Below are 20,634 nucleotides of genomic sequence, written 5' to 3'. Positions count from 1 at the left end.
TTTTTACTGCCATGTATTCCTTATCTGCTGCGTAGAATGACTGACATTAGCGCCGAACTGATGACCACAGCAACGTGCTTTTTGAATCGCATCCAGGCGGGAGTGCATGCAGCAGCCAATCATATTGCAGCTGGGCGTGTCCTGCCTGGAGCCGAGTGTCAGTCGAGACGTCGGTCGGTCGGTCTTGTGCTGCCTCCAAGAGGTCGCGGCATGCGACAAAAACACTTCCGATTCGTTTCAATTCTCGAGTGACGTTTGGATCACGTTTGAACGATGTTTGTCGCTATTTCCTTCCTTTTGGACTGACAAAGCAATTCAACTAGTATTGCAAGGCCCCAGTGCACACGCTAACAAATCACATTTCCTCATTGAGACTGATTCAAATGTTTGTCCCTTACACTCCAAATATGAAAAAACAAAAAAGGAAAAAAAGAAAAAACACCACCAGTTTTTGTTACCTGGTTTAAATAAAGGAAACTAATTGTAACCTAATGCAGGAGCATGTCAATGTACTTAACTGGAGTGCACTTTACGTATGCTGGGTTGTGTGCCTTTCAGCTTTCAAAGGCGTGGCCTAATGAGTGACATCAGAAAGTGGAGTCAGCTTGGCCTGCTCTTTGCTCAAGTTTTGAATGTTGCTCACATGCCAGGGCGTCATCACCGTGTCCCAAAAAAAAAAACAACCCGTGAAAGCTTGCAAGTTGACAAATTTTCTGACTGACAGGGGATAAGGCGAGCACCTGCAGCCGGCGCAGAGACCGCCGCGCGGCCCCCAGGCCGCCGGGAAGGGGCCCGGGTCCCGGCAGGAGGTCCTGCGCGTCGGCCAGGAAGCGCTGAAGCTTCTCGAGGCCGCGGCGGTACCGCTGCCAATGCCGGATCCGCTCCTCCGCCAGGCAACGCCGCTGCTCGGCCCGCTGCGCCGCGCCGCGCCACTGCTGGCGCAACTGCGTCAGCGTCAGGATCAAGTCGCTCCTGAGGGGGAAGACGCAATCAACACATGCGCTTTGCATTTTTCTCTTCAGCAATTCATCTCTCTTGCGTTCCCGTGTGAGAGATGAGGCGTCTGAGGCTGTCTAAAAGTCTTCCTGAATTGATTCGTATCCAAGTTGGAATGGGCAGAATGCTCAGATGACGCCAGACTGCGTCAGTGACACATTTGAGCAGACGGCCAAAGCCAAACCCGACGGCAACCAATCGCTCGTCTTTTTGCATTCCAAAGTTTTGTTAGTCACCTGTCGTCCACGTCTCCTCCCTGCAGCAGGCGGAGCGCATCAGCGACGAGGGAATGAAGGATTTGGTGCCCTGTGGACTCCTCCACCTGGAAACGCTGACAACACCAGTGGCGGGTGAGTTGGACAGCCGGCGGGACTTTTTTTTGCCAGTGCATGACGGCAGCTAACCTTGTGAACGCGGAGCTGCTGCTGGAGCCCGTGGTAGGATCCCGCCAGGTCCACGGTCAGACGCTCCTCCATCGTTTGCAGGAAGGACATCCAGCTTTCGCACTTTTGCTGGAAACTCTGATGACGCGACGCCTCCGCCTGCAGCTCGCTGGTGCCGCGTGGGAAACCCAAAAACAACAACAAACATGACAAAGTCACCTGCTTGGCTTGGAACTTGATCACCGCCGATAGACGCTTCCATTTGCACAGCAAAATGCCAGCATTGAACCCATTCGGGCCGGGAGCACTGCAGGTCTCGTCTGCCAGGAGAGCGGACACGTCATTTGCTTTGGTTTTCACGCATTCTTGCTCTCTCAGCATCCGAATCTGCATGAGAGGGTGACGTGGGCCTCGTAGCACGTCCTGGAATTTGATTCCAGCATGTATGGCTGACGCAGATTCATGGGAGTTATGAAAGAAACAACGGCGTGGGGGGACTTTGAATCAGTGTAACGAGTTGACACTGACACATTGCTAAGAAATGTGTTTGTAGACAATGAGGATGTTGGACATTTTGACGACTTTGTAACGCAATTGACGAAGAATAATTACCACTCAATCACCCAAGCTTATTACAACTGCGCTCCAGTGTTGAAGGTAAATATACCCACAGATATGACATTTCTTTTGTTTTTTTACATATATATTGAAGGTTTCTAATAATAAACATAAGTTTGTAGGAACGCCACAGGTGTAAGCTCTGGAATGTTTTTGGAATGATGTTTCTGTCTGCTTCAGGAGCTGAGATATCAATTCGTCAATATTGTTGTATTTCCAGGAAAAGTTCAGGTTTTTAGGGGTGACTGAAAAGTCAACCACAGGTTTTCGAGGCGAGGCATGTTTTGGCAGGCGCTTTAGGCCTTAATGGGTTTTAACATCTTGATGAACCACACAACCGGCACATCCACTCTACGTTCACGTTCCCACCTGCAAGCGTCCTGCGTTCGGGCGGAGGCATCGGCCCATCCTCGGTTGAGGCGCTGCAAGCGTCGCACGTCGTCGTCGTCGTTAAGGGTGACGCCGCCGCTCAGCTCGTTAAGGACATCCAGGTCGGCGACGACGGCGGCGGCGGCGTCCAGCAGCTCGGCGTGCTTGAACACACATCACAACAAAAAACGCTTTCATCACTACAAGTTGGACAACTCGGATGAACTTTTTGAAAGGGAGAAGAAGAGAAATCAATGCAAGTCATGTGGTTGCATAAGTGTGCACACCCTCTTATTGAAACTGGTGTGAGATGTGAGTCAACTGCCACCAAAGTGCCAAGTCAAGTTGACCTTGAAGCCAACAGTGGTTTGCATCTTCAGGGGGAAAGATCAAGAACTGAGAGAGGCTGCAGCCAAGGCCTAGCCTGACCTGCTGATGGCTTCGGCGCCGCATGTCCAGAAGCTCCATGCAGCGCTCCAGGGCGGACTCAGAAGTCTCCAGGAGGTTGCCCACCTCCTGCAGCGTCGGCAGCTCCTCCTGAATATGTCAACAAAAAAAGCGGATCAGGACCGCATTGGCGCACGCTCATTTGTCGGTCAGTGCGCTACTTGACCTGCTGGCACACTGACCCACATGCCCACGCACGCACACACACGTGTGATTAAGTGATTCATTCTTAAGCCTTCACAAGATTTGCAAACGGACTTCCAGAGTCCAAAATAGTCCCGAGCATGCCAGCACATTCATGTCCATTCAACTGCATTTGTTTTGTAAGTCGGGAATGAAGAATATTTCAACTTGAATTGTCTCATTTCAACTTGAAAGTGCTCATCTCCTTCCCATTCAATGCATTTTTCAAAAAAAAAAAAAAAAGATTTCTGCATCTCAGTTTTGGATGGCTTGTCCAGCTCATCCCAAATCATTCATCGCCATTTCCACCTTCACGTGCAATCCCTCCAGAAATTGCCCCCTCTAGTGGGGCGTGTTGATGCTGCAGCCCAAATTCAGAGTGGCCTTGCCCAATAGGACGCCTTTCTTGGTTTGTGGCTCATCCGACATCATTACAAGGCGCCAAAAGCATGAGAAAAGTTGACAGAAAATTATTTGGTGAGCAAAAATGCCAGCCAACCTTCTGTGAATGCCGCGTCACATGATGCAGTGTTTCGTGTCACTTGGTGGATGCATTCCGTTAGCTTTCGGACTGTGAAGGATGACATGAAAAGAACACCCCCCCACCCCCCCATATTGGGCATCCCCGCCTGCGGTGTCAGCGCATATTCATTAGGGATGTAACAATAACGGCGATATCGTGATATTAAAGCTGGCACAATATATCATTGTCGTCATGTCACGATATTACAAGCAGCACATCTGTTAAAAAGATTGTAGCACCCTCTGGTGGCTAGTTTAATTTTCACAAGGCCTGTTTTGGCCCTTCTATGTTTCAAATCCACATCATTGGTCAGATGAAAGTGTACATAATATGCTTTTGAAGCGAGTCAACATGTGGAAGAACTCAATTTGTGTGCTTGCATTAGCAAGTAAGTGCCTCAATATGAAATCTTATTAGAGATTGTAGCTTGTTTATATGCATTTGTACAAAAGCACAATATTGTGCATGTTTTTTTGAAGTATATCATTTTTTTCCAATATTGTGACCTTTTATTAATATTGTGAACCTCCCCACAATATCATAAGTACCGTATTGTGAGCTTCATATCGTATCGTGATGTTTGGATATCGTTACATGCCTAATATTGAAACACTCATTCATTCATGCGCTCATTCGTCCGCCTGCCGAGCCACCTGCAGCTCTCGCCGTTTGGCCGCCAGCGTGCGTCCGAGCTGCAGGATGGCCCGAGACAGCAGCCTGCTCTCCGATTGGACCAGAGCGGCTACCGAGGGATCCAGGCAGCCAATCAGGTCCTTGGAGGCCTCCAGCGCCCCCTGCAGGTCGCACTGCAACGCGTCTGCCCTCTCCTGCAGAGTCTGGACAATACAAGAAGAGAAACAAACGCGTGAAGGCTTTTTTGCACCACTTCCTTCCAAAAGAAAATGCGTTGCTGCGGTTTGTCTGGACTTGAAGTTTGCGCAAGTCCTCGTTGATGCGGTCCAGGTGTGGCCGTGCGGCGCCATCTCTGGTGGGGACGGCTGCCGCCGCCTCCTCCTTTATTGCCATCACGCACTCCCACAAGAGGGCCGTGTTGAAGGCGTGACTCTCCCATGACGTCTGGAGGACCAGGCTTCTCTGGAGGTCCTGGTCCAAACGGGAGCACGTGCGCGACCAACTGCTCCGATAGCAAAAAGGAAAGGAAAGGACATTTCTCAGGCAACAATCCCAAGACACCTTTGCTCCTCTAACTGTATTGTGTGTCCCCTGGAAAAGTGAGGTCATCTGGCAGCAGACAAAAATAAATAAATAAATTACCAGGGTCCTCGCTTTTGTTTTTGTCACGGCTCGGATGGGTACCTTGCTTTTGTCACTCAAGTCAGACAGAAATGTGATGCGAGGTAACAAGTGCTCTCGTTTATTTTGCTTCACAGACAAAAAAAAAAAAAAAAAAAAAATGTATTTCTTAAAAAAATAAATACAAAAAAAAGCCCCCCCCACACACACACACACACACACACACAACTAGACAGTGCAATCGGGTTTAATTGCACTTTGTAAGTTACTTGGCATTTTTACTGTATAATATGTGATGGTTTCAAAAAAATACATTTTTAACAAGAGAACTACACCATTTTAAAATGAGAAAAAACAAACTAAAACTAATAAATATGAACCTAAAATGAAACCTTTTTGGAAAAAAATGGAGGAAAAAAAAAAACACATTATTATTATGATTATTTTGAAGTTAAAGGGATACTTGACTCAATGAGACATTTTCAGCAGTAAAAAGTGAATATTTTGCCCATAATTAATTTAACAGCTTAATTATTTTTTATGTACAATTAATACCTTTAAAAACACAATTTTCCACTTCCTGTCGACTGATGATGACATCACTTGTGCTGAGGAAGTCTTTAACAACCAATAATGGCTCACCTTTTTTCTGGATTTGGTCAGCACGCTGAGCCATGATTGGTCGTGACTTATGCTGCCTTCATGTGGCATCATGACGATAAATATCACATGTCGAATAGAAAATCGCACGTCCTCATGTAATCATTTAATTGATACCCGAGTTTCCGAGTTGAGTGAGCTTTTCGAATTTCAACATGGGCGAGAGTGCACAAGGATTTGTGAATGGCAAGAAATATGAACACTTATAAGGGCGTTAAAATGTCCGCTAGCACAGCAGGCTGTTTTTGGATCGACACAATTACGTAGCATTTTGTTATAAAAACAAAATCACATGAACAGAACTCTGTCATAATTAGGAATTTCCGAGTGGTAAGGTCCATCTTTCCCATAGCACGAGCGGTGATCAGCAGCAGGGGAAATCATTTGGCAATGGAAGCCGAATATTGTAACCCATCTGTGCGTGCACGTACGCATCACCTGTGAGCTTGCGCATGGATGCGCCGTGCCAGCACGTGGGCCTCGTCCGGGTGTACCCGTTGCTGAAGAGCGGCCAAGGTCTGCCGGAGTCGCTCCCAACCGGACTCGCAAGATTTGGCGTCCTGGCAAAGACTCTGTTGGGAAACGAGCGCCCGTCAGGTTTGAGGCGGAGAGCGAGCGCCACCCGGCGGCGAGGTCGCCTGCCGTTACCTGCAGCCGCCGTCGGAGGTCTTTGTGAGCCGGCAGCGAGAGGGCGGGGCCTCGGAGAAGATCTCGCATCTGACCCGTGCTGGCGAGCCTCCGCGTCATCTCGTCCATTTGCTCGTCCACGCTGAGCCGCAGCTGCCTGGTCGCCGCCATGTCACGCCCCACCGTCCGGTTCTGCTCACAGGCGCCGTCACAATCATGTGTACGTGCCAATAAGGAAAGATGGGCTTTGCAAACAAAATCATGACATCATCAATTGCACGTCTTTGAGCAGAGACACAAAGTGCTGACATTGACAAAAGCCGTCAAGAACTGAAAGGGGGAACGTGTCAAGGTTTGTGGGGGATTGAGGACCCAAGTGGAGGGGAGGCGGAGTGAAGAGGCCGAGGGAATGTACCAACAAAAAAGGGTTTTATTACTTATGTAAAAATAAGGTGCAGACAGGAAACGACAAAAACAAAAGTCCTAAAACAAAGCAAACTCAAATAACAAGGCAAGACGGGAGAAACTGCAAAAAGTGGAATCGACAATGAACCAACAAGAACTGAACTGAAAACAGGTGACTAAATACACACAAATTAATTACACAACAAGTGACACCTGGACAAGACACACTTGGGTGAGGGAACTGATTGGCTGAACACAAGGATGACAAGCACAGGTGAGCATGATCACACTAAAACGAGACACTGACAAACAAGGAAAACAACTGAAGTGATCAACAAAGAAACCATAACAAAAACCCAACCCAAACCATGATAGAACGAGCACACAGCTTGACTAAAAGGAGCATTCGCATCTCTCATTACGTCCGGGTTTTTCGTATACGTCGTGACTCAAGTGCGTCATTTGGAAACAATGTTGTGCAAATTTAGAATGTGGCGTTTGGATAGTTGTGCCAATATTATTGGGAGGGAAAAAAAAAGGACCCCTGTTTTGAAAATTGTGGCTGGACAGCTGGAGAAAAGTCAATCATCTTCAGACCACTTCACACACTGAGATGAGCAAATTGACAGTAGCCTAGCATCTCTCACCAGCTGAGCTAGCTCCTCGCATGCCGCTCTGGATTGATCAATGAGACACACAAAGGCTCCGCCTCCTCCTCGCTGGCCATGGGAGTCTGCTAACTCCTGCAAGGCAACTTGCTTCATCCGGATTTGCTCCTCCAGATCCTGATGGACGTCAAAACATTTGAACAAACTTTTAGAAAAGCAAAAAAAAACGCAGGTGAGTGACCGACCTGGTGGGGGTCGTGCTGAAGGTCGGTCCGGTTGAGGAGGCTCCGGGCTGACTCCAGTTTCCACTTCTGGTCTGCCATCCAGGTGTTGATGCGCTCAAGGTGAACTTCTTGTTCCGTCCTGACGCTCAAGTCCTCCTCCAGCTCACCAATCTAACGCCAAAATGTCAGCATGACTTTTACACGGCAATATTATTATTTTTTTTCTGGTTCAGGTGTCTGACGCCAAAGCTGTCAAACTGTAGAAATAGTCTACAATGTCTTCTGATTGACACAAGACGTCTTGAAAGAGTTAGCAAAGTCGACGCGACCTCACAAAATGGCTCCTTACAGTATTCGTACGTGTAAATAAATGATATGCAGTAAAGCCGTCTCCATCGCAGTCCCACTTTTGCTCAGACTTTCCATCCACAAATTATAACTACTTTGTTCGGACGCCCCTTAATTTTGGGTGTAGTTCCAATGTCGGCCACTAGATGGCAGATGGCACAAGTTAGCACACTGCACAATTTTGACAGTTTGGAAATTTGAAAGGCGCAACCTCCGGTTTCAGAAAATCAGATTGGCTCTGAAAAGAAATTTTATAGTTCGCGGGAACCTTTTCTTTGATTTTTCAATAACGCCTCAGCACGATTAGAGACTTGACAAGGAAGCCTGACATGCTCTGTCCAGACGAGTACCGTGGACAGACTGTCTTCAGTTACGCTCGCTGCTCATGCTGCTCCGACTTGACAGAGCATCGGAGCCTTCATCTGATGACGGATGTCCTGATACTGGCACGACTGCAGTACGTATCGTGGATGATGGCGCCGAGACGTTTGGCTGGATTGTTTATGTTTGGACTTTGTGGTTGGCGTGATGCACAGCTAAGAGTGAAACGCGGTGGGGTTTTGTTGGGGTTTTTTTTGTCTGACTTGTGAAACCAATAAAAAGAATTTTGAAAGAAAGATGGAAGGACATTTGAAAGAAGCGTGAAAACAGGAAGTATTTCAAGGTTGGCCTAGTTTTTGTTGAAGATTGTTGAACGTCAAATCATCATCAGTCCTGCTTTTTACAAACGTCTAAAAAAAAAAAAACAGGTTGGTTTACTGTACTGTATGAAAAAAAACCCAAAAAACACCAGCCACAGAGAAGAAAAGCTTTTAGCGAGTTCTGCTTCAAACTACCGTTGCCATCAAGACGCGCTTAATGCTGCTTATCCCATCATACACAAAAAGTCTGGCTTTGGTCACATGACATTCCGCACAGAAGGGATTGGCTGAGAAACTGGTGTTCTCTTAATTAGTCCCGTTCTCGGAAACCTTCCGATCACAAAACATTGCTGCAAGCCGTTCCAACTTATCATCTTGGAAGCAAAACTGCTCTCATCTACCTGAATGTCAAGAGTCGTTTGCCTGGTGAGCCAGAGCCGCTGGAGGCTTCCCTGATCCTCTGCCAGCCGGTTGGCGTCGTCGCGCCCCCGCTGGCCCTCCTCCTCTGTCGGGTCCGAAGGTTGGCTGGCGTGGTCCAGGGTGGCCTGCTGCGCCGACATCTCCGTCTGACACTCCTGACAGAAAGGCGGTTGCATGGCCACTCACTTTTTTTTTTTTAACTTACATTTTATTGAGTTATTTTTTTTACAACAATAGAGCATTTTGTACAACATTCCTTAAAAGAAAAACAATATACATATATATGAAAAGAAAATACAATAATTAGGACATAAACAGTGTCATCTATATACTTAGCATTCCTACACAGCCAACAATAGTCACTACAGTCACTACAATCAACGAGTAGTACATCCACAAGCACCCCTCCCAGCGCGTATTGCTAGTTGGACCTCAATATCAAATCTTCCACCTGGCACCATCTTTTTCTAAAAATATGCATTTGAATTCGTAATAAGTAGGTTATCTTTTCCATGTGATAGATTTCTCTCAATTTTTGAATCCAAAAATTAAAGGAGGGAGGTTCAGTTTGCAGCCAAGAGCTTGTAATACATTTCAGAGCTGCTGTGAAAAGAATGTTTAAAAGATATATTGCAGCCTGTCCCTGCACCCCAGGTGGAGTGGTACCAAGTACAGCCACCATTAAGTCCCTTGGTATTGTGACTTGAAAAATCTGGTTTATGGCCCTGTACACTTCATCCCAGAAACACTTTAGTTTGGAGCAAGACCAGAAAATGTGTGTGTGATTAGGCACCTCAGTGCCACAGTTCCTCCAACACAGACTTGGGACATTAGGGGTCATCTTAGCAACAATGTCTGGGGTCCTGAAGTATCTACAACATATCTTCCATTTAAATTCTCTCCATGTGTTGGAGTTAGTGGTCCGGTGCGCCAACATACATACCTCTCTCCACTTTTCATCAGATATAATTCGACCCGCCTCCACCTCCCATCTTTGTTTTGCAGAAATGGGCTGATCATGAGCCAATAATACAAATATTTTAGAAAGTTTTGTAATAACTTTTTTGTGCTCTTGCCGTTTTTGACATTCAATTAAGAACATTTCAATCGGTGATGGGTCCATTATTTTTCCCCATTCTTTATGAGATGTCAAAAAAGACCGTATTTGTAAATACCTAAAAAAATCACTTTTTTGGAGCTGTGAATTTCTCCCCAATTGTTCGAACGACAATAAACCATTTTTATCCATCAAGTGATGAACGTAGACAAGACCCTGATCAGCCCATTTCCGAAAGCCCACATCTAAACTATTTGGAGTGAAGGATTTCAAGTGTGCAATACTCGACAGAGCAGAGAGGTGAGTTGGCATCTTAAAGGCAAGTCTGACTCTCTTCCATATGTCAAGTGTGTTTTTAGTCCACCTTCCCAAACCCAAAACCGAAATGTCAACAAATGGCAAAGCTTGCAGAGGCACAGAGCACATTGTTTGTTCAATGCTTAACCATCTCGTATGAACATCACTTTGCAACCATGATATCAAAGGTTTCAATTGTGCTGCCCAGAAATAATATTTCAAATTGGGTAAATTAAGTCCACCCTCTACCCCAACTCTTTGAAGTGTTTTATATTTTATCCGGGGGTGCTTCCCCTGCCATATAAATTTTGAAAAAATTGTATCCACTTCTTCAAATGTAGTCCTATGTACTTTTAAAGGCAACATTTGGAATAGGAATAAAAACCTTGGTAAAACATTCATACGAATGGATTCTATGCGTCCAATGAGTGAGAGAGGCAGTGCTGACCAACGATCTAAATCGTTTTTTATAGTAGTAATTATTCTACCATAATTTGCATTATACAAATTGTCTAATGAGATGGGAATAGAAATTCCCAAATACTGTATTCCCTCTTTTGGCCAACGAAACCCGCTTTGCCGTTTTAGCTCCAGAGGGATATCACCCAGAACATCCATGGCTTCTGTCTTATCTACATTAATTTTGTACCCAGAGTAGTACCCATATAATGACAACTTCTTCATTAGACATGGAATTGTAGTGGACGGCTCAGTCAAATACATAAGGACGTCATCGGCGTACAGAGATATTTTATGTTTTTCATTGCCAATCAACACTCCTTTTATATCGTCGTCATCTCTAATGAGTTGCGCTAACGGTTCAATGCTGATAGCAAAGAGCAAGGGTGAGAGCGGACAACCTTGCCGGCATCCACGTTCCAAATTAAACCTTGCAGACCGGAACCCGTTCACCCTGACAGCTGCTTGAGGGGAAGAATATACTGTTTCAATCCAATCTAAACTTCGGGCCAAATTTGAATTTTCTTAACGTATGAATTAAATATTTCCATGAAACTCGGTCAAACGCCTTTTGTGCATCTAATGACAGGACTGCAGTCCTGGTTTTACTCTGTTTTTGATATGATATTATATTAAGTAAGCGCCTTAAGTTGTTTCCATAGTGTCTCCCAGTGATAAAGCCAGTTTGGTCTGGATGAATGATATTCGTTATTATTTTGTTTAGACGTTGCGCCAGTATAGCTGTCAAAATACGTACATCCCCATTTAACATAGATAAAGGCCTGTACGAGCCACAATTAGTAGGATCTTTGCCATCCTTATGTAATACTACTATTGTTGCTTCTGACCAGGATGAAGCCATTGTTTTGGTTTGTAATGAGTAATGGTAGGCATTTAAGAGGAGGGGAGTTACTTCTTCCTGAAAACACTTGTAGAACTCATTTATTATTCCGTCTGGTCCGGGGCATTTGTTATTTTTAAACAATGAGATAATCTGTTTAATTTCCCAATCACTAATTGGTTCATCCAGGCCTGTAGAAGCAGATTCAGGCAGCGCGGTTAGATTAATACTCTGTAGAAATTGTGCTATTTCAGAATCATCAGTACAGGTATCGGTATCTTGGTAAAGGAGTTTATAAAAATTTGCGAAGGCTTCAGCTATCTCTTTGGGCTTGACTACAAATTTGCTTCCCACTTTTATTTTATGCACAATATTAGAGGATTGTTGTTTTCGTAATTTAAAAGCCAAAAGTCTGCTCGCTCTATTTCCATATTCATAATACTGGTGCTTAGCAAATCGTAAATTCCCCTCTATTTTTTCTGATAATAGCCCTTGAAGTTTCTCACGAGCTTTACTAAGATCTGCTAGGTTAGGTAACGTCCCTTGTTTGTGTTTATGCTCCAGTTCACGGATTTTATCCTCTAATTCCAACTGCTTAGCAAGCTCGCGTCGCTTTCTTGCTGTAGCGTAAGAAATGATACTCCCTCTTAACTCATTCACTGCCATTGACGGAAAAAGACGTCAAATGATGCATTTTTGCTGGGCTGGCAGTGAATGTGTTAAATACGCTTTAGCACAATCCCACAATACAATAGGAGATATGCCTGGAGTATTGTTTGTATCCAAATAGTTCTTAAACTCAGTTTTCATAAAATCGACAAATTCTCTGTCGTTAAGGAGAGATGCATTTAATCTCCATTGCTTTGGGGTTGGTGTCAAGCCCAGATCCCACTGGAGAATGACTGGAGCGTGGTCTGAAATTGTGATGGGCATGATATTTATGTCTTCAACCCTATGCAGTTCAGCTTTAGGAGTAAAAAAAATAGTCAATTCTCATATAGGTTGCATGTCTGTTAGAATAAAATGTAAAGTCTCTCCCTTTCGGGAATTTGGATCTCCATACGTCTACAATACCCGCCTCTGCAGACAAATATTTGAGAATTTTTCCCATTTTTGGTAATGCGGTTTGAGATGCAGACTGTCTATCTTGTTGAGACATTATGCAGTTGAAATCTCCACCCATGAGTAAAAGGCCAGATCTGTCACGATGTGGCGGTGTTGGAGGCAGGACCCAAATGCAGGGGGCAACAAAAACAGGGCAAGGCAGGGATGCAAGTAAAAAAAAAAAGGAATTTAATTAACAAAAAATGTAAACAAGGGACTATGGAAAAAATTAACAAGATCAAAAACAAACACAAGGCATGGCATGGAAAACAGGGACATGAACATGAACAGGCACAATGACTCCACAATAACCGAACGGAAAACAGGTGACTAAATACACACAGGCTAATTGACAATGACTAGACACAGCTGGGCAAGACACAAGTGGCAAGGGAAGCTGATTGGTGGATACACTGGGAAGGGAAGACACACTCAGGTGGACGTGGTTTGACATAACGGGACAAGGGAAGAGACAAGGAACACATGACAAACAACCAAAAACACCAAAAGAAGACAAAATCCCACCCCCCACAAAACCAAAACATGACAAGAGCTATACTCCGCAAACCTATTAAATAATAACTTCACAAAGCCTGGTTGATCCTCATTTGGGGCATAGACATTAACAATAGAAACTGCAATGCCATCTAGGAGCCCATTGACCAGTATAAACCTGCCTTCTTCATCTCGATGTACTAATGTTTCAGCAAAATTAATTTGTCTGTGTATTAATATTGCCACCCCTCTTCTTTTCCCAGAGCAGTGAGATGAATAATACACCTTATCAGCCCAGGATTTCCTCAGTTTCTGGTGCTCATCATCTGATAAATGTGTTTCTTGCAATAAGGCAATTTGGCATTTGAGGTGTTTAAGCTGTGATAATATTTTCTTTTTTTTGATCGGGCTATTCAACCCTCTCACATTATAACTTATAATTGTCAGAGGGCTCATGACATAAAACAGTTAGTTGTTGTACAAATAAGGCAATTTGAGGATCGTATTGGGGGAGAGGCGAGTGAAGAGAGGCATAGTAGTGACCACATATGTAATGACATAGCTGTGCGCAGGAATGTTTGATCAAAATAAAAAACTTTTACCTTTATAGAAGTAACACCATAACATGTAAAAAAATAATAGCTCTATTGTTCTCCTAAATGTAACTAGAACTCCGGGGAACAGGAAGATCAGAATGCAAAAGAAAACAACACTAATAACAAAAAAACTAACATATGAAACGCAAAAGTGTGGGATAACGTCCCTAGCCACTGTATTTAAGCAGCAAAAAACACCGTCTGACACGATGTGCTCTATCCACTCCAAAAGAGAGGAGCAAAAACCAAACTGTGAATTAACCAACCAAAACAACATTGGAGCTCTGGCTCCTGCAGATCACATATGGAATAAGAGAAAAAAAAAACCCCGACAAGTATTCAATTTTAGTCTACTAAACAAAAGTACAAATGATACATTATTAACAATTAACAATTCCAGGTAAGGGAAAAAAAATTGCCAGTACCTTATGTAAATGATAAACCAAATTGTGCAAGCAACAATATAATATGTCACCGTTCCTATCAGCAGAGACTGGCGACATTTTCGAGCACACAGTACCTTAAGGTTACCCCTCAGGCACGGAAAGGATAGTAGACTGGATGTAAGCCATGGGCTTGGCGGGGTCTTGAAACTCCAGGCTTTCATTCTTGAAGGTGATACGGAACCTTGCTGGATAGAACAATCCGAAACGCACATCACGACGCCCCCGCAAAGCTTTCCGTGCATCTGTGAATGCGGCTTGGGCTTTCGCAACTCCCGTGGTGTAGTCCGGGAAAAAGCTGATCCTTTTTCCGTTGTACGTCAGCGGGGCTTTCTCCCTGGCTCTTCTCAAGATGTCCGCAGCATCCCCATCGTAATGCATCTTGGCCACAATCACTCGGGGCCTGTCGTCACCTGGCTTCTTGGGTGCAAGTGTACGGTGCGAGCGATCAACTTTGACATCCCTGTCCAGCTGTAGAACGTGTTTAATGATTTTAGACACCTCCTTTGGACTACTGGAGTTCGGATATTCATCGATGCCCACAATGCGAATGTTTCCACGCCTCATCCTTCCTTCCAGATCTTCACACTTCTCCCGAAGTGATTTTACGTCGTTCTGGAGCCCTTTTACCGTGGCTTTCAATTCGGTTACATCATCAGACCATGCAGACATATCATCCTTCACTTCCTGGACGTCGGTTTCAATGCTATTAAATCTAGCATTCACCGCAACAGCACTGTTAGCAATCTCGGCCCGCGCCGCCTGGAGCTCAGCTCTGAGAGCGGCGAAGTCGTTCGCCAAGGCGTTCTTAAGTTCCTCCCTTATGATTTGGGTGATGTCGCCTCTCAAGGTCGCCAGAATCTGAGCTTTAACGTCGTCGCCCATGTCCCGAGGTGACAGTTTGGTCTTGGAGTTGTCCGATTCAGTAGCCTGTTGCCTCGTTGTCGGCCTTTTGGGCTTCTCACCAGCGCCGTCGAACTTAAATTTTTGTAGTTTATCCGCCATGCGCAGAAATGAGCGACGTTAGCGAGTCCTCGAAGGTTCAAAGTTGCAATACACAAATTTTCGTTTCAAAAGGGCAGGAAAAATGTCATTTTTTAAGTGAAATGAGAAAAAGTCTGCAGGAGCTCAGAGAAGCACGTCTTTACTCCATTTCGGGTCACGAGCGCCCCCCGCCACTCACTTTCACGTCTATATTTTGGTCCCATTGCCGTCGCGGGGAAGCTGGAGACTATCCCAGGCGCGCGACACTACTGAGGTACTGGTCTCGCAAGCCAAGACCAAGATACTGACTGCTAAGCGCGCGACCACTCGCATCCATTTACCTTGTAGTACTTGAGGAGCAGTCGGAGTTCGGCGCTGGTGCATGACTTTCGGTCCACACCACTTTGGCGCTCTTCCAGTCCGGACTCCAATTGAGCCAGCCAGATGTGCAGCTCCTGCAGCGCCCCCCGCTGGCTCAACGTCTCCGTCCACCACTGGCCGGGAGGAGCCATTGAGGAGGGTCAGGACGTCAGTGACGTTTTGCGTCAGACACTCACCTCGTGCAGAGCGCGTTGGACGGCGGCGACGGCGGCCAACAGAGACGACCAGTCACGCTCCAAGCGTCCCACACGTTCACTCGTGCCAACGGGATCCCTGGACGGGCTTTGGTGCAGCTGCAGTCCATCCTCGGGGTCTTCTCCGGAGTCTTGGTCATCACCTCCCGGCTCGAGCAGCCGGGAGGCGGCGCTGACGGCGGCGGCTCTCAATCCACTTTGCTCCTCCAGATCCTTGATCAGAGCCTGCACATTGATCAAATGGCTTCATCAAACATCTTCATGTCTGCAGTCATCCGGAAAAGTTTAATTTGATTTTCTTCCGCTTATTCCGAGGCGAGCGGCCAAAGCAGAGTATCTTGCCATCTCTTTGGCCTGGTACGCACGTGAGGATTTTCAAAGTTTACAGGGGACAAAAAATGTCAACCTCTTTTTTATTTTTTTTTATTTAACCTTTATTTAACCAGGATAGTCCCGTTGAGATTAAGAACCTCTTTTTCAAGGGAGTCCTGGCCAAGAGGCAGCAAAACAGTTTTCATTACAGTTACAAATAAAAGTTTCACTTACAATCACATAAAAATTATATAAAACAGTTACAAATCAATGAGGCCGTCTCAAGTGCTCTTAATCTGGATCTAAAATCGTTCAATGAAACAAGTTCCGTTAGTTTCCAGTCCTTTTGCAACATGTTCCATGCAGAAGGGGCAGAGAAAACAAAAGCCTTTTTCCCCAGCTCAGTGCGGGCAAATGGAACAGAGAGCAACAAAAGATCATTGGAACGCAAAGCATAAGAATCAACACTTTTCAATGTGATTAAATTACAAATATAAGAGGGCAGCAGTCCAAGCATAGCCTTGTAAATAAAAATGTACCAGTGAGTCAACCTCCTGGTGGACAAAGGAGGCCATCCCACTCGAGAGTACAGTTCACAGTGATGGGTCAAGGCTCTACAATTTGTAACAAACCTCAAAGCAGCATGATATACAGAGTCAATCTTACTCAGACACTGAGCTGAAGCATTCATATACAACACATCCCCATAATCTAAAACAGATAAAAAGGTTGCAGTGACAAGACGCTTTTTGACCTCAAAAGAAAAACAACATTTATTCCGAAATAAGAAACCCAATTTTAGTTTGAGTTTCTTCACGAGGTTCTCAACATGGGGTTTAAAAGTCAAAGTGTCGTCAAGCAAAATACCAAGATACTTATATGTATGAACCACCTCTATTTCATTTCCCTCCAGAGTGGACACTTTGGGGGGAAATTGTGGGCTTTTCCTGGAATTTGAAAACAACATCAGTTTAGTTTTGTCCGCATTAAGGACTAGTTTTAGTTGCAGAAGTGTGTGCTGCACAACATTAAAAGCTTTCTGCAACGAAGCAACAGCAGCAGCTGAGCATGAGCCAAAGGAGTAAATTATTGTGTCATCAGCATAAAAATGCATATTGGCGTCCAACACGCTTTGTCCCAGATCATTAATGTACATAATGAACAGGAGGGGTCCGAGCACAGAGCCCTGCGGCACCCCTTTGTGAACACTCAAGAATTCAGAACATAAACCATCATGTTTAATACATTGGGTCCTGTCACTCAAATAATTTGTGAACCACGAGACTACATCATCTGACAGACCAAGATTGATGAGCCTTTGCTTTAAAACTGTGTGGTCCACAGTGTCAAATGCCTTTGACAGATCAATAAAAAGTGCAGCACAGTATTGCTTTTTATCAAGAGCAACAAGTATATCATTAACCACTTTTGTAGCAGCAGTCATTGTGCTGTGCTTTTTCCGAAAGCCTGATTGCAAATTTGAGAGCAGTTTATTTGAGTAGAGAAACTCTTTAAGTTGATCACACACAAGAGATTCAAAAATTTTAGATAAGACACACAAGTTTGATATTGGTCTGTAGTTTGTTAAAACAGCTGGGTCACCTCCTTTTAAGAGAGGAACCACAAAAGCTGACTTCCATACTGCAGGGATTACTTTGTTTTCAATTGATCGATTAAAAAGTACTGTAAGAGGCATTGCAATAAAATCAGCAGCCATTTTCAAAAAGTAAGGCTCTATCAAATCTGGTCCTGGAGGTTTTCGGTGATTCAGAATTTTGAGAGCCTTATGAACTTGCTGTACAGTAAAAGGTACAAATCTAAAATGTTCTCCAGAAAACATTTGAGAATTTGTGCAGTGAGGCAAAGAGGCAGCTCCTGTGGAGTCAAACAAAGAACCAGATGACACAAAATGCTTATTAAAGCAGTTTAAGATCTCAGTTCTGTCATAAACTGGAATTGAATCCTTCAAAACAAAAGTAGGAAGAACTTGAGGGCCTTTGTTCACAGAAAAACCCTTGATCACTTTCCAAAATGTTTGTGGATTATTGAGGCTCTCAGAGGTAACAGCTAAGTAGTATTCAGACTTAGCCTTTTTAATAAAAGAAGTACATTTATTTCTCAGTTGTTTAAAAATAGACCAATCACGAACAGAATTACTTTTCCTGGCTTTGGCCCATGCCACATTACGCTGATGAATGACATCAGACAACTCTGGAGAGAACCAGGGGTTTTCTCGCCCCTTTACTCTAAATTTCCTTATGGGGGCATGTTTATTTACAATTTTTTCAAAATTTTCTTTAAAAAATGTCCAAGCTAACTCGACATCTGGCAACAGATTTATATGTTCCCAATTAACAAAGGACAAATCATGATGATAGGCTTGTTCATTAAAATTCTTTAAGTTCCGCTTAAAAATAATACGTGGTTTAGATTTGGGGATTTTTGTATCCCTGCACGCTGCAACAACACAATGATCACTCAGGTCATTACAAAAAACACCCACAGATGAAAATTTATGTGGAGCGTTTGTAAGAATTAAATCAATCAAGGTAGACTTCTCAGGACTTTTAATGTTTGGCCGAGTTGGATGATTGATCAACTGGCTTATATTAACAGAGTCACAGAAAGATTTAAATTCTTCAGAAGAAGTGTTTAACCAATCCCAATTCATGTCCCCTGCCATTAAAAGCTCATTGTAGTTTAATTTAGATAAAAGATATTTTAAAGATGATAATGTCTCCTTGGTGGCAGATGGAGGTCTATAACAACCAACAACAGTTATAGAAAGGGATTTGGCTATTACCAAATTCAAGGCCAGAAACTCCATCTGCTTAGGAATTGACTTAGACAAGACAATGAAAACATCAAATCTTGATTTAACATAGATGGCTACACCACCACCTTTTTTAGGCCTGTCAGTACGATAGACATTGTAGTCATTTATGTTGATGTCATCATCTGTGATGCGTCTTGTCAGCCACGTTTCAGAGATGATCGCAATGTCTGCATCTGTTGATCTAATCCAGATTTTGACTGTATCCATTTTAGGTAGTAAACTACGCACGTTAAGATGAACAATTTTAAGGCCAGACACTGAATTAAAATCAGAAGGAGTCTGGATACATTGCAGATCAGGTCCAGGGTTTGGTTGCACATTTCCAGATAGTAGTAAAAGTAGAACAATCATCAATCTTTGTTTCACATTACATTTTGACACAAAGTTTTTGTATGTTGAAGTAGAACAATTCTTTTCACAAAGCGAAAGCGTGAGGTCATATAAAGCGAGACCATTTCGGAGTTTAAGTAATTCCTTGGGTACCTCAGTCCAGCAGTTTAAGACCCAGACCAAATGAATCTGAGGTTGCTCATAAGCAACATTAGAGTCAGTGCCACCATAATAATTGTCCCGAAAACACAACACATTGTGATGGGTACTCACCCAGGGAATATTGTTGAGTCTCATGTCCCAAGTTGCCAACAAACATATTAAAATAATAAAAAACGCCATTGTCCTTCACTGCAAAGAAATATTGCAGGCTCAGGCTAGTTAGCTCAGCTCCAGGAGGGGCGTGGGCCTCCAAGCCTAGACTCCAGGGGGATGTTGCGGGCTCAAGCCAGCTAGCTCAGCTCAAGGAGGGGCGTGGGCCTCCGGGCCCAGTCTCCAGGGGGATGTTGCAAGCCCAAGCTGATCAGCTCAGCTCCAGGAGGGGCGTGGGCCTCCAAGCCCAGTCTCCAGGGGGATGTTGCGGGCTCAAGCCAGCTAGCTCAGCTCAAGGAGGAGCGTGGGCCTCCGGGCCCAGTCTCCAGGGGGATGTTGCAGGCTCAGGCTAGTTAGCTCAGCTCAAGGAGGGGCATGGGCCTCCGAGCCCAGTCTCCAGGGGGATGTTGCAGGCTCAGGCTAGTTAGCTCAGCTCAAGGAGGGGCATGGGCCTCCGAGCCCAGTCTCCAGGGGGATGTTGCAGGCTCAAGCTAATTAGCTTAGCTCCAGGAGAGATGTGGGCCTCCAAGCCCAGCCTCAAGAGGGATGTTGCAGGCCCAAGCTAGTTAGCTCAACTCCGGGAGGGACGTTGGCCTCCAAGCCAAGTCTCAAGAGGGATGTTGCAAGCTCAAGCTAGTTTGCTCAGCTCCAGGAGGAATGTGGGCCTCCAAACCCAGTCTCTAGGGGGATGTTAAAGGCTCAAGCGAGTTAGCTCGGCCCCAGGTGATGCAGCAGGCCCAAGCCTGTTAGCCAGACTCAGATAATAGCAGTATTTTTTAAACTTAAAATTAAAAAGTCCACAGTTCACTTAAAACATCCAAAGGGATTATCTATAAAAAAATAAATAATCAACTTCAACTTATTAAAACAAATTCAGATGCAATAAAATCCATTAAAACATCTCAAATCCAGAGAGACACTGAGCAGACAATACACATGCCGCCATCTTGGTTTTTTTAAGCACGTTTGACGGGATTTGAAGATTTATTCATCAGATTTGATGTTGTCATGACGACATTTGAAGCGATCATGACAGCAAAAGCGAGACAGGATTCCAAGCGCGGCTTTAGTCAAGTGTTCCACCCCTAACACAATCACTTGAACACAACCAGGAAATGGGATCTTTTTTTCAGTCAGTCAACTCAACAGCAATTTAAAAGCCTTTGGGCCTGATGAACTGCCAAATGGCTTCACATGTTGCTTGTATTCCCCGACGTGTTCTGTATTTAAACGTGCCACTACTTGCAAGCTGTGAGCCGTTGCTCCGTGACTTGTATCCCTTTGTCG

At 44.6% G+C, this 20,634-nt stretch overlaps 1 protein-coding gene across 2 annotated transcripts in view; it reads right to left on the bottom strand.

The window, feature by feature from the left end:
* Positions 1–20,634, bottom strand: part of LOC144031821 (nesprin-2-like) — a 42,682-nt gene that overhangs the window by 16,441 nt on the left and 5,607 nt on the right. The window contains exons 1-15 of one of the 2 annotated variants that reach the window (XM_077539277.1): positions 19,309–20,285; positions 15,540–15,782; positions 15,324–15,476; positions 8,688–8,861; positions 7,319–7,468; positions 7,113–7,250; positions 6,082–6,252; positions 5,872–6,005; positions 4,447–4,654; positions 4,173–4,355; positions 2,796–2,903; positions 2,367–2,530; positions 1,401–1,548; positions 1,233–1,327; positions 741–972 (exon numbers count right to left, since the gene is read on the bottom strand). In XM_077539277.1, coding sequence (XP_077395403.1) covers positions 741–972; positions 1,233–1,327; positions 1,401–1,548; positions 2,367–2,530; positions 2,796–2,903; positions 4,173–4,355; positions 4,447–4,654; positions 5,872–6,005; positions 6,082–6,252; positions 7,113–7,250; positions 7,319–7,468; positions 8,688–8,861; positions 15,324–15,476; positions 15,540–15,782; positions 19,309–19,377 — 2,370 coding nt within the window. In that variant the 5' untranslated portion in view covers positions 19,378–20,285. Of the gene's footprint in view, positions 1–740; positions 973–1,232; positions 1,328–1,400; positions 1,549–2,366; positions 2,531–2,795; positions 2,904–4,172; positions 4,356–4,446; positions 4,655–5,871; positions 6,006–6,081; positions 6,253–7,112; positions 7,251–7,318; positions 7,469–8,687; positions 8,862–15,323; positions 15,477–15,539; positions 15,783–19,308; positions 20,286–20,634 lie in introns of those variants that run through there. The other variant, XM_077539276.1, reaches the window with a different exon arrangement.

The sequence above is a fragment of the Festucalex cinctus genome, chromosome 12, assembly GCF_051991245.1.
Source record: "Festucalex cinctus isolate MCC-2025b chromosome 12, RoL_Fcin_1.0, whole genome shotgun sequence".
In the NCBI taxonomy this organism is placed as follows: domain Eukaryota; kingdom Metazoa; phylum Chordata; class Actinopteri; order Syngnathiformes; family Syngnathidae; genus Festucalex; species Festucalex cinctus.
The sequence above is the reverse complement of the archived record's forward strand: the minus strand, read 5'-3'. Positions and strand labels throughout refer to the sequence as shown.